The following is a 21,214-nucleotide window of genomic DNA, read 5'->3' as shown; positions in this document are numbered from 1 at the left end:
AGCACTGAGCGTGAGCCCTAGCCACTGGTCCTCCAACCTAAAACCCTCCTTCCCAAATCCTATCCTCAGGCCGTTCACTGGTCCAGGCCACCAACATAATCCAGTCTGGACGTCCTGAAGCCACACCAGAATTCTATATATCCAGAGGCCCATTTGACACCTCCACTCACAGGTCTCCAGACAATTCAGACTCTATACCTACAAAATCCATCGCTAATCTTCCATGAAACATCCTCCTCCTGCCAACCGCCAACCTCTATTCTCCACAGGAGGCATCCTAATTCTTCCTAACAACTTGGGATGGTCCTTCACCCCTACTCATGCTTATTGCACTTATCTAAGGTAGCAAAAAATTCCATTAGCTCTATCTTGAAGATCCACTGGGAATCTGATCACTTCTCCCATCCTTCTTGCTTCCGTTCTGGACAGGCCACTATCATAACTGTCTGGAACAATACTGCAATAACCTCCCCCACAGTCTCCCTGCTTCCAGCCCCACTACAACCACCTTCTCCAGTAGTGTGTTCATTCAGCAACCACTGAAATACTTTCCAAATTCTAACTCAGGTCATGTCCATCCCTTTTCTGTTCAACACCTTTCATGGCTCCCAGGCGCCCTCGGTGTGCAAGGAGAGGCAGGACTCCTCTTACGCTCTCCACTCGCTGCCAAGGGGGCATGAGAGCCTGCCTGAACGCTCAGGTCAGGGTCAAGTCCAAGTCTTCGCATATGCAGATCCCTCCTCCTGTACCCTCCACGTCTCAACAAACTGGATTCTGAAATGGTGACCCCCAACCTGTGAACGCTCCACACTGTTCAGTGGGGCCCGCAGAGGACCTGGGGCAGATACTTCTCAATCGAAGACTTAGGACAATGGTGCTGAGTCCAGCGGAGTGGGTGCCAGGAGACCTTTGGCGCACGTTCCATGCCTACAGCCGGGCGCACGCTGGGTCAAGACCTCCCAACGCGTAGCTTTTCTTGGCCTCGGCCTCGCGCTCCCTAAAGCCGACATAACGCCAAGGGCGACGATTCCCGAGAGCCGCGGACACCTCCGCGCGGTGCAACCTGAGGGTCCCACTGGGCCGGCTTTATCTAAGGCCCGGGGTGGGGGAGGGGGGTGCGGTGTTGGGGGGGGGCGAACACTGGGGCTCAGGGGCGATATTCGCCGCGGTGGGGGCGCTTGTATGTCAAGAAGGCGGAACCCTGACTCTCGTGCCTTCCTCGCTCCTGTTTCCATGGGCCCAGGGAGCCTCCAAGATTCCGTCCCTCGCCTGACAACGCGGTCCCTTCGGAAGCAGACAAAATCGAGAAATGCCAAAGTGATGGTCCGAGGACGACGACAGAAGTCCCGCTTCCAGGCTGCGATTGGCCAGCGTCTTACACTCCGCCCGGAAGTGCCTGTCTCCTGGGCTGCCAATGGCCAGCCCTGAGGTACCGCGAGGGTCCTTCTGGATAATGTAGTTTGCGTTGCGTGAGCAGCGACGCAATAAACGCCATTCCTCAATCACCTTGGCAACGACCTAGCGGTAGCGTGACGGGCATAGGGAAATAGCGTCATAGACGGCGGGGATCCTTGAGCCAATGAAAGCTCGGACCACTGGCAAGTCCGAGCTGTCATTGAGAGGCGGGACTTCCGGCGCCACCATTGCGGTCCTCATTTTGCTGCTGGTGGGTTGGGCTACAGCAGGCCTCTGGAGCCAGACCAGGGCACGGGAGTGGGTCCAGGGACCGTCACCGCGCCTTCACACGCACCATAGTGCCCGGCTAATTACTCTGCTTTTATGAGCCAAGGTGTTCCCGAAAGTGGAGCCAGCGCCACGCGTCTCCAGGGTCTCCATACCCCGCCTTCGTCCCTGCGGTGCCCAGAGGCCTTGCGCGCATTTTGCATTAGGGAAGACAGGTCCTGAGTGCGACCGTCACCCAGCGGAAGTGTGAGGGTTCGGCCCAGCGGCAGGGCTAGCCCTGGCGCCTCCTGTTATGGCCCTGCCCAGCCCACAGGTTCTAATGGGGTTGCCAGCGTTGCTGATGGGCCCGGCGCAGGTGAGTGGAGTGTGCCCCAGGCCCTCACCCGCTGGGATTCCGGCCCTCAGGATCCTGAAGCCCAGATAGAGGGGATGTTGGTGTCCTGGGACTCTTGATCGTGTCCTGTCCTCACACGTGGGTCCTGGGCCCTGCCCTGGGAGTCACTTACCCTTACCATCCTGAATCCAGGCAAGGCGTTATATCGAGGGATTCCCATTTCTGGAATCCTGTGGAACGAGATCTGGAAGGCTGTCCCAGGGACAGTGACCAGCATGTGTACCTTGTTTAGTGGTGATGAAATGGGAAGCATTCTGGGGACTGCAGGTCTCCATTTAATCTGGTGGAAACAGGGCAGGGAAACCAATAGTTAGGCCTGGAATGGCAGCCTGAGGAGCTGGACCTCTATTCTGATGGTGGTGGGAGCCATGGAAGGTTTGGAGTAGAGGAAGTAGGTGCTCTGACTCCAGTCTTAACAGACGCCCTATGGATGCCTAGTGGGCAGCAGACTGGAGGGATGGTGATGGTGGAGCAGGAAGGCCAGTGAGGAGCTGACAGATGTGGTCCAGATGTGTGCTTTGGGTAGCTGGACAGAAGGGTGCCCGTGGAGGTAGGACAGATGGTTGGCTTCTGAATCTGCCCAAACTGGGCCATGGATTACCTGATGTGGGACAGTGAAAGAAAGTGAAATGTTAAGATTGACCTAAGGCTGAGCGCAGTGGCTCACACCTGTAATCCCAGCACTTTGGGAGGCCGAGGCAGCCAGATCACTTGAGGTCAGGAGTTCAAGACCAGCCTGGCCAACGTGGCGAAACCCCACCTCTACTAAAAATACAGAAAAATTAGCCAGGGCATGGTAGTGTGCACCTGTAATCCCAGCAACTTGGGAGACTGAGGCAGAAGAACTGTTTGAATCTGGGAGATGGAGGTTGCATTGAGCTGAGATCGTGCCACTGCGCTCCAGCCTGAGTGACAGAGCGAGACTCTGTCTTAAAAAAAAAAAATTGCCGGGCGTGGTGGCTCATGCCTGTAATCCCAGCACTTTGGGAGGCCGAGGCAGGTGGATCACTAGGTCAGGAGATTGAGACCATCCTGGCTAACGGTGAAACCCCATCTCTACTAAAAATACAAAAAATTAGGCGTGGTGGCGGGTGCCTGTAGTCCCAGCTACTCGGGAGGCTGAGGCAGGAGAATGGCTTGAACCCAGGAGGCGGAGCTTGCAGTGAGCCAAGATCGCGCCACTGCACTCCAACCTGGGTGACAGAGCGAGACTCTGTCTCAAAAAAAAAAAAAAAAAAAATTGACCTTAGATCTTTCAGATGTGGAAGTTGGTGTGAGGAGTAGATTTCAGGGGGAAGATAAAGAGTTGGATTTTGGCCATGTTGTATTTGAGATGTCCCAGACACTACCAAATTGAGGTGCCAAGTAGACCACTAAACATGTGATTATGAAATTATGTCGGGTTTAGGCTGGAAACATCCAAGGGATGGATGCTTGTGTGTGGACACTGCATGCAGTTGTGGGTTGGGTTCAAGATAGTGGCTGAGCCTCCTGAGCAGAGAGTAGGTCTAGGACAACAGTGAAGCATAGCGGCAAAAGTAGGATGAGAGTTGGGCTTTGGTTTAGGTTGATTTACTCCTCTACAGCTCACTACATTGTTGCGGCCATCCTTCTTGTGGTCAGGGCATGTTATCTCTTCTTAAATAGGGTCCTGGGGTTTTTGTCAGGCTGGTGGAGTGGCAAGATCAGAAAGGGTCAGCCTAAGCTGAGTCCCCAAGCCAAGGTGGGGGCCAGTGGGTCTTGGATTTGAGTGTTAGGAAGAGCAAGGACAGCTATGACTGGGGAGGAGACAACACATACAAAGGCAAAGATATCAGGGGAAGAGATATTTGAGATCTGCTTATGGTTCTGGGCAGCTGATGGTTGAAGGAACAGGGCAGGCAGGGGAGGCATTGACTTGAGGGGCTATGACTGCCTCTTGCAGTGGGGTTTTTGGAGCTCTGTAGCTGGCTTGGACCAGGAATGGATCCTGGTTGCATCTGTCAGGTATGCCATGTGCATGGTGAGATGCTAGGGAGAATGCCTACAGTGTGAACAGGGAGGGGTTGGAAATATAAGAACTGTATGGTCTGAGGAGTGACATGTAAAGGTGAGAGAATGTGAACCATTGGGCCCATGGCCCTGGTACAAGAGGCTTAAGAAAGGGAAGCCCAAATTTTCTTATGTTTGGGAGGTATGAGCCAGAAGACACAAGGAAAATTGGCCAGCAGGAGGGAGGAGGCAGCATCCATCTGCCCACCTGCCTATTGTTCCTCTAGGTTGGGTTGGCCTGGATACAGTGACCAGTGGGACTACTAGGAGAGAGGGGCACCATTAATTCCAGGGCATGTTAGGTGGGGGCCCTGAGGAAGAAGATAAGCTGTGGATGGGTGAGTAGTGGGTGGACTGAGAGGATCATAAGAAAAAGAGATGTTAGTGGTAGATGTATCAGGATTCTGAGTCACACAGCAAGGTCCTGCATATTTCCATTTGACCAATTGTTTGTTTCTTTGTCAGCATACTTCTTGGCCCTGTGGCTCAGCTGTCCCCACATTGAAAGGCATGGTAACCTTTGAAGATGTGGCTGTATATTTCTCCCAAGAGGAGTGGGAGCTCCTTGATGCAGCCCAGAGGCACCTGTACCACAGTGTGATGCTGGAAAACCTTGAGCTTGTGACCTCACTTGGTAATGCCCTGTCTCAGCATGGTGATGACTACCTTATGCCTTGTGTCTTTTCCCCATAGAAAGCTCTGTTAATCCCAAAGCCAGATCATGGGTACTGCTTCCTTCTCAGGTTTCCTGTTGTAGGTGCTGGGGTGCTGAGGTTCTGCTGTGTGTACTTCCCCTGTCTCTCTCTGAGCAGCCTCATGAGCTTTCCTAATAGCTGTTGCCCAGGAGCCTTGTGGAGGCAAAGGTTGGGGATCAGACACCTCCAGTCTGCCTAACAGATCCCACTGAGCTTCACCAATCCCTGGTCGGGTTACCCAGTATGAGGCCATGCCCAGATTCTGTCTCTTTCCCAATGAGATTTTTTTTCCCTTTTTTTTTTTTTTTGACATGGAGTCTTGCTCTGTCCCCCAGGCTGGAGTGCAGTGGCGCGATCTCAGCTTACTGCAAGCTCTGCCTCCCAGGTTCACGCCATTCTCCTGCCTCAGCCTCCCAAGTAGCTGGGACTACAGGTGCCTGCCACCACACCCAGCTAATTTTTTTGTATTTTCAGTAGAGAGGGGGTTTCACCATGTTAGCCAGGATGGTCTCAATCTCCTGACCTCGTGATCCACCCACCTCAGCCTCCCAAAGTGCTGGGATTACAGGCGTGAGCCACCACGCCCAGCCCCCAGTGAGATATTTTTTAAAAACAGCTTTATTAAGATAAACCATACAATTCACCTTTTAAAGTACACAGTTTAGTGATTTCTATATGTTTTCACATGGTATAATCATTGCTATAATGTAATTTTAGCATGTTTTCATCACCTAAAGAGAAACTGTAGGTCCCATTAGCAGTCCCATTAGCTGTCACTCCGCATGTTCCCTTATCCCTTCCCCTCCGCTCCTAGGCAACCACTAATCTACTTTCTGACTATATAGATTTATGTTTCCTAGACATTTTATAGAATACTATGTGTTTTTCTGTGACTGGCTTTCTCTTAGCATGTTTTTGAAGTTCATCAATGTTGTAGCATGTATCAATATTTCATTCTTTTTTATAGCCAAATATTCCAGTGTATAGAAAGACTACAGTTTGTTTATCCATTTATCAGTGGATGAGCATTTGGCTTGTTTCCATTTTTTAGGTGTTAGAAAAAAATGCTGCTATAGAAGCTGGGTGAGGTGCCTATAATCCGGCTACTCAGGAGGCTGAGGCAGGAGGATCACTTGAGCCCAGGAGTTTGAGACCAACCTGGGCAACATAGCAAGACCCCATCTCAAATTTTAAAAAAATTCTGCTATGAACAGTCCTGTACACATTTTTGTGTGGATGTTTTTAGTTCTCTTGTGTAGCTCTGTAGAAGCAGACTTGCCAAACTGTTTTCCAAATTGGCTGCACCATTTTACATCCCTGTCTGCAGTGTATAAGTGCTCCAGTTTTTCTACTTCATTTGTTGTCATTTATTTTTTTTTATTATAGCTATGCTAGCGGATGTGAATTGGTATCCCATTATGGTTTTGGTTTTCATACTCCTCATGATTAAGGATGCTGAACTTCTTTTCATATGCTTATTGGCCATTTGTGTATATATCTTTTAGAGAAATGTCTATTTAAGTCCCTTGACCCATTTCTGTGTCCTTACCCCTGGTGAGGTCTCCCTTATTCTGTTGCTTGGCTGGTCCCTATCCTGCCAATAGTAATGGGCCCTTCTTCACCCTGATGATGGCCCTGTTGGCCTGTCAGCAATCCCTGGGACCTCTTCTTGGGTGTGAATTCCTGGGTAACATCTCTAATGAAGTCATCCATTCCCACCAAGTGGAATTCTTAGTTAACTGGCATTTCTCTACTTTCAGGTTGTTGGCGTGGAGTAGAGGGTGAGGAGGCCCATCCCGAGCAGAATGTTTCTGTAGAAGTGTTACAGGTCAGGATCCCTAATGCAGATCCTTCCACCAAGAAAGCTAACTCCTGTGACATGTGTGGGCCATTCTTGAAAGACATTTTGCACCTGGCTGAGCATCAGGGAACACAGTCTGAGGAGAAACCCTACACATGTGGAGCATGTGGGAGAGACTTTTGGTTGAATGCAAACCTTCACCAGCACCAGAAAGAGCACAGTGGAGGGAAGCCCTTTAGATGGTACAAGGACAGGGACGCACTTATGAAGAGCTCTAAAGTCCACCTGTCAGAGAACCCCTTCACTTGCAGGGAAGGTGGGAAGGTCATCCTGGGCAGCTGTGACCTCCTCCAGCTTCAAGCTGTTGACAGTGGGCAGAAGCCATATTCCAATCTTGGGCAGCTTCCAGAAGTCTGTACCACACAGAAACTCTTCGAGTGCAGCAACTGTGGAAAAGCCTTCCTGAAGAGCTCCACTCTCCTCAACCATCTGAGAACTCACTCTGAAGAGATACCATTTACATGCCCAACAGGTGGAAATTTCTTAGAGGAGAAATCAATCCTTGGTAATAAAAAATTTCACACTGGGGAAACACCCCATGTGTGTAAGGAGTGTGGGAAGGCCTTTAGTCACTCATCTAAGCTGAGGAAGCACCAGAAATTTCACACTGAAGTAAAATATTATGAGTGCATTGCATGTGGGAAAACCTTCAACCACAAACTCACATTTGTTCATCATCAGAGAATTCACTCAGGAGAAAGACCTTATGAGTGCGGTGAATGTGGGAAAGCCTTCAGTAACAGATCACACCTCATTCGGCATGAGAAAGTTCACACTGGAGAAAGGCCTTTTGAGTGCCTGAAATGTGGAAGAGCCTTCAGCCAAAGCTCCAATTTCCTTCGGCATCAGAAAGTTCACACACAGGTAAGACCTTATGAGTGCAGTCAATGTGGTAAATCCTTCAGCCGAAGCTCTGCTCTCATTCAGCACTGGAGAGTTCACACTGGAGAAAGACCGTATGAATGCAGTGAATGTGGAAGAGCTTTTAACAATAACTCTAACCTTGCTCAGCACCAGAAAGTTCACACCGGAGAACGGCCTTTTGAGTGCAGTGAATGTGGAAGAGACTTCAGCCAAAGCTCCCATCTCCTTCGACATCAGAAAGTTCACACTGGAGAACGGCCTTTTGAATGCAGTGATTGTGGTAAAGCCTTTGGTAATAGCTCCACCCTCATCCAGCACCAGAAAGTACATACTGGGCAAAGGCCTTATGAGTGCAGCGAATGTAGGAAATCCTTCAGCCGCAGCTCCAGCCTGATTCAGCACTGGAGAATTCACACTGGAGAAAAGCCTTATGAGTGTAGTGAGTGTGGGAAAGCCTTCGCTCACAGCTCCACTCTCATTGAACACTGGAGAGTTCACACAAAAGAAAGGCCTTATGAGTGCAATGAATGTGGGAAATTATTTAGCCAAAACTCCATTCTCATTAAGCATCAGAAAGTTCATACTGGAGAAAAGCCTTATAAATGCAGTGAATGTGGGAAATTCTTTAGCCGAAAATCTAGCCTTATTTGTCACTGGAGAGTTCACACTGGAGAAAGGCCTTACGAATGCAGTGAATGTGGGAGAGCCTTTAGCAGTAACTCCCACCTGGTTCGTCATCAGAGAGTTCACACACAAGAAAGGCCCTATGAGTGCATCCAGTGTGGAAAAGCCTTTAGTGAAAGATCTACACTTGTTCGGCACCAGAAAGTTCACACCAGAGAAAGGACTTATGAGTGTAGCCAGTGTGGGAAACTCTTCAGCCATCTTTGTAACCTTGCACAGCATAAAAAGATTCATACCTGAGTGGAGCCTTATGGAAGTGGTCTTTGTGAGAAAATCTTCAGCCAAGTCAAACTTCATGCAGCAGAATCCCCATACCAGAAAAATTACCTACATGTACTGCTAATGTGGAAAAGCCTTCAGAAGCTACTCTGTTTCTGACCAGCCCAGGAAGCTTTGCAGGGCCATCTCACCCATGCAGCATAAGGCAGAAGCCATAGTCACTTTCCATCTTGCCTGGATCCAAAAATTTGCAGCAGTCCTGTCCTCATGCATGGGGAAAACAGTACCCTGAGCCTTCCTTCCTGTGTCCTCTAGGGATTCAGGACTGTGCTCAGCTCAATGGAATGGTTTAATTCCCATTGCCTCTGAGAGGGTTAGGCAGTGAACTGAACCGATGCTGGTTGAGGGGCCTTGAGGGAAATCTAATTTGAGCTCAGGAAGATGCACATTCCTTGTGGATGTGGTCAAGTCTGTGTTTAACCCCTAAGATGTGTCCACTGAGGCCACAAATCGCCCTCCACTGGAATCACCTACCTTGCCTGTACTAACTGGTGATAATAAAGACCTTATTGATCAGGTCACCTTTAATCTTAGGGGTTCTGTTGGGGTAGGTTGAGAAAATGAATGGATAGAGTGGGGAGTGCCTTTTGGTGGCACAAAATCTGCCTAAGGGCACAGTAGAAGAGCGGGTAGTTGCTCTGTCCTGTTGTAGCCTACTTTGCATTGCTATGTGAAAGACTGGGAAAGACTGAAAGGCTCTGGATTGAACATAGTGGCCTATGTTTCAGTTACCATAGGGCCCAGAGCTTACCCAGAGGAAAAATAAACTCATCTACAACACTAAAATAGTCACAGGGTCACCAAGGCAAAGACCTAGAGGGGTCCATGGAGGACTCTATGTGCATAGAGAAACACTGGATGTGAGGTAATAACCAGGGATTTGGGTAGACTGGTGAACTAGGGCACATGCCATCATGGACAAAGGAATAGCCATAGTTCCCCATCAACTGGGACTGTGCAGGGTGAGGGTGTGCAGAACAACTCCAGAGCTACAGACCTTTGTATTTGCCATGTTAAAGTTTTTGCCACAGTTAAAGCAGATAAATGCAATGTCATGTACATTCACTTCACCTCTCTCAAACTGTATCTTGGCACCCATCACTCCCCGGGTAGGAACTGGGAGCTGAGAGAAGTGACAGCCTGACGTCCAGGAAAGTGGTTTTTGTAGTCTGGCCAGGGTTTCTGGTCACTAACACACACTTCATGCCTTCACAGTCTTGCTGGCCAACAGAGTGGGCACAGGCAGATGGGGGCATTTAACACAGTTGACAGAGCTGGTATTTTAGAAGGAGCTAGAGATCCAGAACCTTGTAGAATATGGTGTTTGGCACCTTTTTTTTTTGATATGGAGTCTTGCTCTGTCGCCCAAGCTGGAGTGCAGTGGCGCGGTTTTGGCTCACGGCAAGCTCCACCTCCTAAATGGCTCATGCCATTCTCCTGCCTCAGCCTCCCGAGTAGCTGGGACTACAGTTGCCCGCCACCACACCCAGCTAATTTTTTTGTATTTTTAGTAGAGACGGGTTTTCACCATGTTAGCCAGGATGGTCTCGATCTCCTGACCTCCTGATCTGCCCGCCTTGGACTCCCAAAGTGCTGGGATTACATGCATGAGCCACCGCACCTGGCCGGCACCTATTTTAAAAAGCTTATTTACCATGTAATTTCAGCATCATCACATGTGAGCTGCTGCTGTTTCTTTGACCTCCCCCATACAAGGAAGTACTCATGAGAGCATTGGCTGGGATGTGAACAGGAGTCCCCATAAAGGAGAGGCCTGGCCAGGTGCAGTGGTGCACACCTATAGTCCTAGCTGCTTGAGAGGCTGAGGCAAGAGGATCTCTTGAGCCCAGGAGGTTGAGTCCATCCAGGGCAACATAGCAAGGCCCCATCTCTAGAAAAGAAGGGTGGCCTGGGCTCACATCACTGAACAGCAGTTTCAGTAGCCACTGCTGCTTCCGCATCTGTCCTAGATCCCTCTCTGTTCTCCCTGCCTATGTGAATGTCACCTAACAGGCTCAGCAGTGGGATATGTGACAGGACCAGTACTCCATGACTGGTCGTTCCTCACCCTGACCATGGCACCCTTGCCCTGCCAAAGATTGTACTCCTGGCTGAACGTTAGGCAGTGTACTCCAGGTAGAAACCCCACACAAGGGAGTGGATCAAACCTTCACCAACAGTAGACCATTTATGGTGAAGACCACCTTTTCAGATGTGACATGGCTCACAGTAAGAGCACTTTTCAGTTCATGCACAGCAAAATTCATAAGTGAGAGGACTCAAGGGCCAGGCATTTGTGAAGGCTTTCCAGGGTAACTACCCCCTTCCAGCGCTGGAGTACCAGAATAATGAGAAGCTCAAAAGAGAATGTGGAAAGGCCTTCCTTTCTCCATCACCAGAGTACTCATGGCACAGGGAAGCCATGAAGAAGAGCTGAGTGAGAAGATGCTGCCACACAGCTCTAACATCAGATAACACCGGGCAGGCCATGATAGGGAGAAGCCCTTCAAGAGCAGTGGCTATGGGAAGACATGAAGACTTTTGCCCTCTTCAACCACCTAAGAACCCACACTGAAGAGAGATCTTTAAATACTTGGTATGAAGAAAGACCCTCAAGAAGAAATCAATTCTTATCTATAACCAAAAAATTCACAGTAGAGAAAACCCCTGCATCTAAGGAATGTGGGATGGTCTTCAGTCACCTCTCCTATGTGAGAAAGCTATATAAAGTACCTATGGGAAAAAGGCATTACAAATGCAGTGAAAATGGGAAAGCCTTCAGCTATAGACACCCCCTTTTAAGAAAAATCACCAGAGAATTCACAAGAGAGTTATGGGCAACAAATGTGGGAAAGCCACAGCTCCCAGAATCTTAGGCGGCACTGTATTACTGCTATTGCAGAAGCCATCTGTATTAGTTACCTATTGCTGTGTAACAAATTACTCAAAACCTAGTGGCTTAAAACAATAGTCACTATTTCACAGTCTCTATAGGTCAGGAACTTTGGTGCAGCTAGCTGACTCCTCTTTAGGGTTTCTCACAAGGCTAACATCAAGATGTCAGCTGGGGGTGTGGTCATCTGAAGGCTTGACTAGGGAAGGCTCTGCTTCCAAGCAAACTCACGTAATTGGCAGCATTCAGTTTTTTGTGGGCTGCTGGACTGAGGACCCGTCTGTTGGTCTGAGACCTCCTCCAGTTCTCTGCCACATGGGCCTCTCCAAAATGGCAGCTTGTCAATCAAAGCTTGCAAGCTGATCATGCAATGGAGAATACCAACAAGTCAGTCATTTGTAACCTAATAACAGAAGTGAGATCCCATCATCTTTGCTATATTTAGTTAGAAGCAAGTCACTTGGTCCAGCCCACAGTCAAGGGGAGAGCATTACACAAGAGCATGAATACCAGAGGGCAGAGATCATTGGAAGCCATGTCCAAAGCTGCCTGCCATACTGTCTCATCTCTGCCACCTGGCAAGATCTCATGATATGTATCAGTCTCCCTCACTGTGCTAAGGGAAAGCAGACTATACTCCCTTTTCCATTCTCTAGAGAGAATTACATAGGCTTTGAGTACCCTCATTTTCTTTCCCACTGATGGGTTTAGATTTTGGTATGACAATTCTTGCTAAGATCTGAGCTGGTGTCTTCTGGAGCTTTCCAGAAAAGGTTTCTTGGCCGGGCACAGTGGCTCACGCCTATAATCCCAGCACTTTGGGAAGCTGAGGCAGGCAGATCATGAGGTCAGGAGATCGAGACCATCCTGGCTAACATGGTGAAAACCCACCTCTACTAAAAATACAAAAAATTAGCCAGGTGTGGTGGCGGGTGCCTGTAGTCCCAGCTACTTAGGAGGCTGAGGCAGGAGAATGGTGTGAACCTGGGAGGCAGAGTGTGCAGTGAGCCGAGATCGCGCCACTGCACTCCAGCCTGGGCGACAGTGTGAGACTCCTTCTAAAATAAAAAAAAAAGAAAAAAAAAGAAAAAAAGGTTTCTCTTCGTGGACATTGTTTGCATCTACATGTGACACTTAGGAATGATCTGTTTAGTCTCAATCACCCAGTCCTGAATCTGCCTGTCTCTCTCTGAGATAACAAAGGCCTTAATGTTTAGCCACCTGCATCAGAGTTGGTGAGGTGGTTTGAAACAATTCATCCTAATATAAAAAGAACAGCTTTTGTAAGGGGGCACTGAGTGTCTCAAACAGCCGCATGGGCAGGAAGAGTGCTCAGTCCAGTTTTGGTTGAATTTACCTTGTTGCCCTAAGGCCTCCTGTGAAAGACTGACAGGCTTGGACTGAATCTTGTGATCTGGACACCAAGGGTCACCTGTGGGCCCAGAGCTAGCTCTGAAGAATGGGGTAGTTTCTTTGAGAACCTCCACAGCAAAAGTTTGGTCCTCTGTTCCCAATGCATGTCCCACTTTACCAGCTACATCCCCCAGTACCTGCCCATGGCTCATGACTCATGAAATATAGAACTCAGTAGGCAGGTATAACTGGTTCAGACCTGCCAGGGCTATGTGGAAACTATCATTGGTACAAAAACTCTAAGTGTGGAGAAGACTGTGGTAGACAAGAGGGGACATGTCTGTTCTAAAGGCACATCAGAAACTTCCAATGACTATGGCCAAGTGAGATAAGGTGTACAGAACTTCTCAGGACATGCAGACCTATGTGTCACTCATAACTGAAATTCAAATAAATGTTTTGTGGATTTCCTGTGGACTCCCTGGGCTGTTCATCTCATGGCCATCACTGCACAGGTAGGCACCTCAAGACAGAGAAGACAGAAATCATGGTCTGGAGTGGCTTATGTGAGTAGCCAGGGTTTCTTGAGAATCATATGGCCGTGGCCTTCATAATTCCACTTCTGGTGGCCACCAAGCAGGTCTGTCCCTCTTAAGGGGTGGGGAGACAATATGGTGGAGTCAGTACAGATTTCCCATATCTCCTGGTTTTCCAAGAAGAGCCAAATATTCAGATTTCTATGTGGCATGTGATTTTATAAATGTTGAAAATCATTTCCAAAAACATTTCAATGCAAACTCAGTTCACCAAAACTATAGGTTGGCTTTAGATATTTCCCTGGGTCCTCCTGAGGCCTAGGGGAGAAAAAACCGGAAATCCTCTGACATGAGAATCTTTGGCCTGTGGTGTCCATCCATACTGTATGATGGATCAGAGGTCACTGCAGCTGCCACGTCTCCTGGAAGCACCTGAGGGGACGGACAATGATAACCACATTGTGAGCAGAAGCTACAACAGTTTTGCCGTCAGCAAAGTTTACAGCAGGGCTTCTCAAATACTCCCCAGCACAGTGAGGTGTCTGGGGGATCCCTACCCTACTCAGGCCTTCCTTCCTGAGTGTAATGTCTCCAATATGGAAGATGCTAATGTCTCCAATATGTAAGACACATGTGGGATCAGAATTAAAGGTTAGCTGAGCCATATGGGGCTCAGCCTTCTAAGCAAATAAAGTTAGGGTAGACACGTCATCAGAGCTCAATCCTCTGTGTGAGTGGCCAAGATTAGATCTCATAAGATGGTGCTGGGCATGATCGTGGCATGCCTGTTTCCAGCTACTTGAGGCAGGAGGATCACTGGATCCCAGGAGTTCAAGACTGCAGTGAGCTATGTTTGCACCACTGCACTCCAGCCTGGGCAACAGAATGAGACCTTGTCTCTAAAACAGGAAAAAAAAAAAGGCTGGGCGCGGTAGCTCACGCATGTAATCCCAGCACTTTGGGAGGCCAATGCAGGTGGATCACCTGAGGTTGGGACTTTGAGACCAGCCTGACCAACATGGAGAAATCCCATCTCTACTTTAAAAAAAAAAGAAAGAAAGAAAGAAAAAAGCCAGGCATGGTGGCACATGCGTGTAATCCCAGCTACTCAGGAGGCAGGAGAATTGCTTAAGCCTGGGAGGCAGAGGTTGCAGTGAGCTGAGATCACGCCATTGCACTCCAGCCTGGGCAACAAGAGTGAAACTCCGTCTCAAAAAAATAATAAAAAATAAAAATAAAAAAGGAAAAAAAAAGATTCCTAATACATGAGTAGAGTCCTATGTGTTTCTACTGAACCTGCCTTCTGATCTCCGACTGGGTCTCAGTAGCCAACCTGTTAGGGGAAGATAGATGTTTGCCAATAATGCCAGAATATTCCAGGCAAAGTCCTGATGGCTGTGACTTTTGAGCTGTCCAGGTTACCAGCTTTTGTGGGATTCAGTGGCTCCACTGCTTTCAGACTATGCTCAAACCAAAAGGCAGTTGCCTTCAGCCCCTTGATGCAGTGTACTGACTACCCTGTTATTGTACACTCTGCTGTATGCAATGGTAGTTCTCTTCTGGAATCTACTGGGCAGTTCCTTGCCCCTGGGCCTTTGCTTGTGCCCTCCCACATCAGGGACACCCTTGAAAGGCTTCTCAACCTCTCCCAATCATACCTCCAGATCAGCTATACCTCTCCTTCATGCTAGTGTCAGCATCTGTTGATTCCCTCATCTCCAACTCCCAAGCTTTGAGTGAACTATCTGGAACATGGGGGCTGTGAAATCTGAAGAGCAGCAGATTAAGGCCAAGGGTGCCAAAACACTCAGTAACCTTCTCTGGCTTGGCTCAACTTGGACTCCTACTGCTAATAAATTGTGCGATCTGGGGCACAGACTCCCAAGCTTCAGCTGTCTCATCTATAAATCCATGAAATCTGTCTCACAGTGTCCACCAGAACTTCTGACAACACAGAAAACTCTCCATCAATATGAAGCCCTTTACACCTACAGTGGGAATCACTACATTCTCCTTAGGCCACACCCACTAACCAGAGCTTCAGCCATTATATACAGATGGCAGACAATGTTGTCCTACCACGCCATCCTCTCACCTTGGACCCCAATTTTGACATTTCCAGACTCGCCTGTTGTGAAACCCAGATCCTCTACCCCCAGCCCCAGCCTTCTTCTGGCACTCAGAGAAGTCAGCCAAGCTTCGATTGTTTGATGGGGAGGCATGGCCTGACAACTAATGACTCAGAGCTACCAGTCTCTGGCCTCTCCAAAATGCCAAGAACTCATCGATCTGCAGACCTTGTAACCCTCAAGGAATCACTATACCCTCAATGGATATGAAAATAGACACCACTGTGATTCAAGAAGGTGATCTAAGAAAGAAGTACACGTGAAAATTTATAACCAAGAGATTGCAACATGGGAGGGTGGAAATCTAGAGGTAGGGAGAGGTGAGTAAAGCAGTGGAAACATTAGACCCAGTTCACCGGCCTTGAAATCCCAGCTCTCTTTCTTACTAAATCCTACCTACTATGTGACCTTTGTGTTAGGCTGTTTTTGTGTTACTATAAAGAAATATCTCAGGCTGGGCATGGTGGCTCATGCCTGTAATCCCAGCACTTTGGGAGGCCCAGGCAGGCAGATCACCTGAGGTTGGGAGTTTGAGACCAGCCTGGCCAACATGGTGAAACGGCATTTCTACTAAAAATACAAAAAATTAGCCAGGCGTGGTGGTGGCGGCTGTAATCCCAGTTACTCGGGAGGCTGAGGTAGGAGAGTTGCTTGAACCCGGCAGGCAGAGGTTGCAGTGAGCCAAGATCACGGCATTGCACTCCAGCCTGGGCCACAAGAGCCGAATTCTGTCTAAAAAAAAAAAAAAAGGAAAGAAAGAAGGAAGGAAGGAAGAGGGAAGACAGGAAGGAAGGAAGGAAGGAAGGAAAAATCTAAGTCTAGATAATTTATAAGGAAAAGAGGTTCAGTCGGGCGTGATGGCTCACGCCTGTAATCCCAGCACTTTGGTAGGCCAAGGCAGGAGGATCACTTGAGCCTGGGAGTTTAAGACCAGCCTGGGCAATAGAGCAAGACCCCATCTTTTTTTTTTTTTTTTTGAGATGGAGTCTGGCTCTGTCGCCCAGGCTGGAGTGCAGTGGCGCAATTTTGGCTCACGGCAAGTTCCACCTCCTGGGTTCAAGCAATTCCCCTGCCTCAGCCTCCTGAGTAGCTGGGACTACAGGTGCGCACCACCACGCCTGGCTGATTTTTTTTGTATTTTTAGTAGAGACAGGTTTCATTACGTTGGCAATGCTGGTTTCAAACTCCTGACCTCGTGATCCACCCGCCTCGGCCTCCCAAAGTAGTGGGATTACAGCCATGAGCCACAGTGCCTGGCCAAATTGTTTCTAACTTTTGACTATCTCAAATGAAGCTGCTATAAACATTTGTGTACAAGTCCTTGTGTTAATATATCCTTTGAATTCTCTTGGGTAGATACTTAGAAGTGGAATTTTGGGGGTATATGGTAGGTGTATGTTTAATTGTTTTGTTTTGTTTTTGTTTTTATTTTGAGACAGGGTCTGGCTATGTTGCCCAGGCTGGACTTGGACTCTTGGGCTCAAAAGATCCTCCTGCCCAATGTAGCTGGGACTACAGGTGCACTCCACCATACCCGGCTTTTATGTTTAACATTTTAAGAACTGTCAAACTGTTTTCAAAAAAATTTATAACACTTATATTAGAACTCACTGAGAGTTCTAGTTGCTCCACATTCTTGCCATATATTTGTATGTTTGTCTTTTTCATTTTAACGATTCTAATAAATGTGTAGTTGTATCTCATCATAGTTTAAATTTGCATTTCCTGAATGGCTAGTGACGTTGAACAACTTTTCAAGTGTGTATTTGATAACCATATATCTTCTTTCAAAGCATATTTGTTCAGATCTTTTGCCCATTTTAAACTTCGGATGATTATTAACTTATAATCGAGTTGTGTTATTTATATATTTGAGATAAAAGATGTCAAATATATTTAGCAAATATTTTCTCCCAACATGTGCTTTTCCTTTTCCTTTTTTGTTGTTGTTGTTGTTTGTTTTATTTTGTTCTTTTGAGACTGAGTTTCACTCTTGTTGCCCAGGCTGGAGTGCAATGGTGCGATCTCAGCTCACTGCAACCTCCGCCTCCTGGGTTCAAGCTATTCTCCTGCCTTAGCCTCCCAAGTAGCTGAGATTACAGCCATGCGCCACCACACCTGGCTAATTTTTTTTTTTTTTTTTTTTTTGTATTTTTAGTAGAGATGAGGTTTCACCATGTCGGTCAAGCTGGTCTCGAACTCCTGACCTCTGGTGATCCATCCGCCTCGGCCTCCCAAAGTGCTGGGATTACAGGTGTGAGCCACTGCCCCGACCCCCTTGTTTTTCTAGTAGCTTTACAGTTTTGAGTCATATGTTTAAGTCTTTATTTAGAGTTGTTTTTGTATACGGTGAGAGATGGGGGTCTAGTTTCATTCATATGGATATCTAGTTTTTGGATTTATTGAAGAGGGTATCCTTTCCCAATGTATGTTATTGGCATCTTTGTTGAAAATCAGTTGGCTGTAAATACCTGGATTTATTTCTGGGTCTCCATTATGTTTCCGTGGTCTATGTGACTATTATACCAATACCACACTCTTTTGGTCACTATAGCCTTGTAATATATTTTCAAGTCAGGTAGTGTGATGCTTCCAGCTTTGCTCTTTGTGCTCAGGATTGCTTTGGCTACTTGGGCTCTTTTTTGATTCTACAAAGCTCTGAGAACTTTTTCTAATTCTGTGGGGAAAAAATGCATTTGATATCTTCATAGGGATTGCATTGAATCTGTAGCTTGCTTTGGGCAGTATGGTCATTTTAACAATATTAATTCTTCTGCCAGGCGCGGTGCCTCATGCCTGCAATCCCGGCACTTTGGGAGGCCAAGCTGGGCAGATCACGAGGTCAGGAGTTTGAGACCAGCCTGGCCAACATGGTGAAAATCTGTCTCTACTAAAGATACAAAAAATTAGCCAGGCGTGGTAGCACATGCCAACAGTCCCAGCTACTCTGGAGGCTGAGGCAGGAGAATGGCGAGAACCCCGGGAGACAGAGCTTGCAGTGAGCCGAGATCGCACCACTGCACTCCAGCCTGGGCGACAGAGCAAGACTCTGTCTCAAAAAAAACAGCCGGGCGCGGTGGCTCACGCTTGTAATCCCAGCACTTTGGGAGGCCGAGGAGGGCAGATCACAAGGTCAGGAGATCGAGACCATCCTGGCTAACACGGTGAAACCCTGTCTCTACTAAAAATACAAAAAATTAGCTGGGCATAGTGGCGTGCACCTGTAGTCCCAGCTGCTGGGAAGGCTGAGGCAGAAGAATGGCGTGAACCCAGGAGGCGGAGCTTGTAGTGAGCCGAGATCGTGCCATTGCACTCCAGCCTGGGCAACAGAGCGAGACTCTGTCTCAAAACAAACAAAAACAAAATATATTAATTCTCCTAATCCATGAGCATATGTTTTTCCATTTGTTTGTATCATTTATTTTTTTTTGGAAGGGGGTTATTTGTGGGCAGAAGAGGAAGAATGTGAGGATGAATCCAAAGGTCTCTTCAATTCTATTATCAATGTTCTGTAATTTTCCTTGTAGAGGTGTTTCACCTCCTTGGTTAAATTTATTCCCAGGTATATTTTGGTAACTCTCATAAATGGGATTGCCTTCTTGATTTCTTTTTCAGCTAGATCATTACTGGTGTATAGAAACACTACTGATTTTTGTACATTGATTGTATCCCGAAACCTTGCTGAATCTCTTTATCAGACCTAAGAGTTTTTTTGGTGGGGTCTAGGTTTTTCTAAATATAAGATCATGTCATCTGCAAACAGGAACAACTTACTTAGTCTCCTCCAATTTGGATACCTTTTCTTTTCTCTTGCCTGGCTAGGACATCTAGTACTATGTTGAATAGGAGTGGTGAAAGTGGGCATCTTTGTCTTGTTCCAGTTCTGAGAGAAAAAGCTTTCAGCCTTTCCCCATTCAGTAAGATGTTAGCTGTGGGTCTGTCATATATGGCCATTATTATGTTGAGGTATGTTCCTTCTACGCCTAGTTGAGAGTTTCTGCCATGACGGGATGTTGAATTTGATCAACTGCTCATGCCTGTAATCCCAGCATGTTAGGAGGGTAAGAGGGGCAGATTACTTGAGGTTAGGAGTTTGAGACCAGCCTAGCCAACATAGCAAACCCTGTCTCTACTAAAAATACAAAAATTAGCCAGGCGTGGTGGCACACACCTGTAGTCCCAGCTACTTGGGGGGCTGAGGCAGGCGAATCGCTTGAACACGGGACGCGGAGGTTGCAGTGAGAAAAGATTGCACCACTGCACTCCAGCCTGGGTTACAGAGCGAGTCAAAAACAACAACAACAAAACCTAGTGACATTTTTATTGGGACTGCATTGAATCTGCAAATCAACTTGGGGAGGATTAACATACTAATATTGAGACTTCCAGTTCATGAACATGGTAAATGTCCTCATTTACTTAGGTATTCTTCAATCAGTCTCTCAGCAACATTTTGTAGTTTTCAGTGTACAAGTCTTGCATAATTTTGTCAAATTTATTTCTAAGTATTTCATAATTTTATGCTCTTATAAATTACATTTTTAAAATTACATGGCTGGGCACGGTGGCTCACGCCTGTAATCACAGCACTTTGGGAGGCCGAGGTGGGCAGATCACGAGGTCAGGGGTTCGAGACCAGCCTGACCAACATGGTGAAACGCCGTCTCTACTAAAAATACAAAAATTAGCCGGGCATGGTGCTGCGAACCTGTTAATCCCAGCTACTCAGGAGGCTGAGGCAGGAGAATCACTTGAACCTGGGAGCCAAGACTGCACCACTGCACTCCAGCCTGGGTGATGGGGAGACTCCGTCTCAAAAGAAAAAAAAAATTACAATTTGGATTGGCTTCCGTTCCCCCTAAAAAAGCAGTACTGAGATTTCTATAGGCAGCAAGGTGATCAATATCCTATCCAGCAGCCAGTCTGGGGAAGTGGGGGAGCAATGGAAAATGAAGATAATTCCTCCTTCAAGGGATTTTTGTGAAGCTGAGGTAGGAGGCAGATGGGACTCTACTCCAGAGCAGGTTGAAGACGCTGAAATCAGGAAAAGGCGCTGAAAGCACTTCCCCGTAAGACAGGCCCGCCATTGCCATGGCAGTTTGCCACTGCCTTGGCAACACTCGGAAGTTACTGCCCCTTAGCATGGCAACAGCTGGAAGTTACCACCCATTTTCTAGCCCATTCTGAATAACATTTAGCATCTCATATGTCTTTAAAAGTGGGTATATAGGCTGGATGCAGTGGCTCACGCCGGTAATCCCAGCACTTTGAAAGGCTGAGGTGGGCAGATCACAAGGTCAGGAGTTCGAGACCAGCCTGGCCAGCATGGTGAAACCCCGTCTCTACTAAAAATACAAATTAGCCGGGCATGCTGGCAGGTGCCTATAATCCCAGCTACTCGGGAGACTGAGGTATGAGAATCACTTGACCCTGGGAGGCAGAGGTTGCAGTGTGCTGAGATCACACCACTGCACTCCAACCTGGACAACAGAGCGACTCCATCTCAAAAAAATAAAATAAAATAAAAGTGGGTATAAGCCAGGAACAGTGTCACACCTGTAACGCCAGCACATTGGGAGTCTGAGGCTGGAAGATCACTTGAGCCCAAGAGTTCAAGATCGGCCTGGGCACATGGCAAAACCTTGTCTCTTAAAAAAAAAAAATTTAAAGAGATGGGGTCTTGCCATGTTGCCCAGGCTGGTCATGAACTTCTCGGCTCAAGCGATCCTCCCACCTCAGTATCCCAGAGTGCTGGCATTACAGGCATGAGCCACCAATCCTGACCCCCTACTCCCAAATTTTTTTTTTGTTT

General features: G+C 47.6%; 1 protein-coding gene across 1 annotated transcript; it reads left to right on the top strand.

Annotated features, from left to right (window-relative positions):
- Nucleotides 1-1,567: 1,567 nt before the first annotated feature.
- Nucleotides 1,568-15,979, top strand: ZNF132 (zinc finger protein 132). The gene is made up of 3 exons (XM_008969674.5): nt 1,568-2,038; nt 4,574-4,742; nt 6,564-15,979. The coding sequence occupies exons 1-3, from the start codon at nt 1,976-1,978 to the stop codon at nt 8,450-8,452; spliced, it is 2,121 nt and encodes a 706-aa protein (XP_008967922.1). The 5' UTR covers nt 1,568-1,975; the 3' UTR covers nt 8,453-15,979.
- Nucleotides 15,980-21,214: the final 5,235 nt, after the last annotated feature.

This window comes from Pan paniscus, chromosome 20 (genome assembly GCF_029289425.2).
Source record: "Pan paniscus chromosome 20, NHGRI_mPanPan1-v2.0_pri, whole genome shotgun sequence".
NCBI classification, from domain to species: domain Eukaryota; kingdom Metazoa; phylum Chordata; class Mammalia; order Primates; family Hominidae; genus Pan; species Pan paniscus.
Note: the sequence above shows the minus strand (reverse complement) of the source record. Positions and strands in the feature narration are given on the sequence as shown.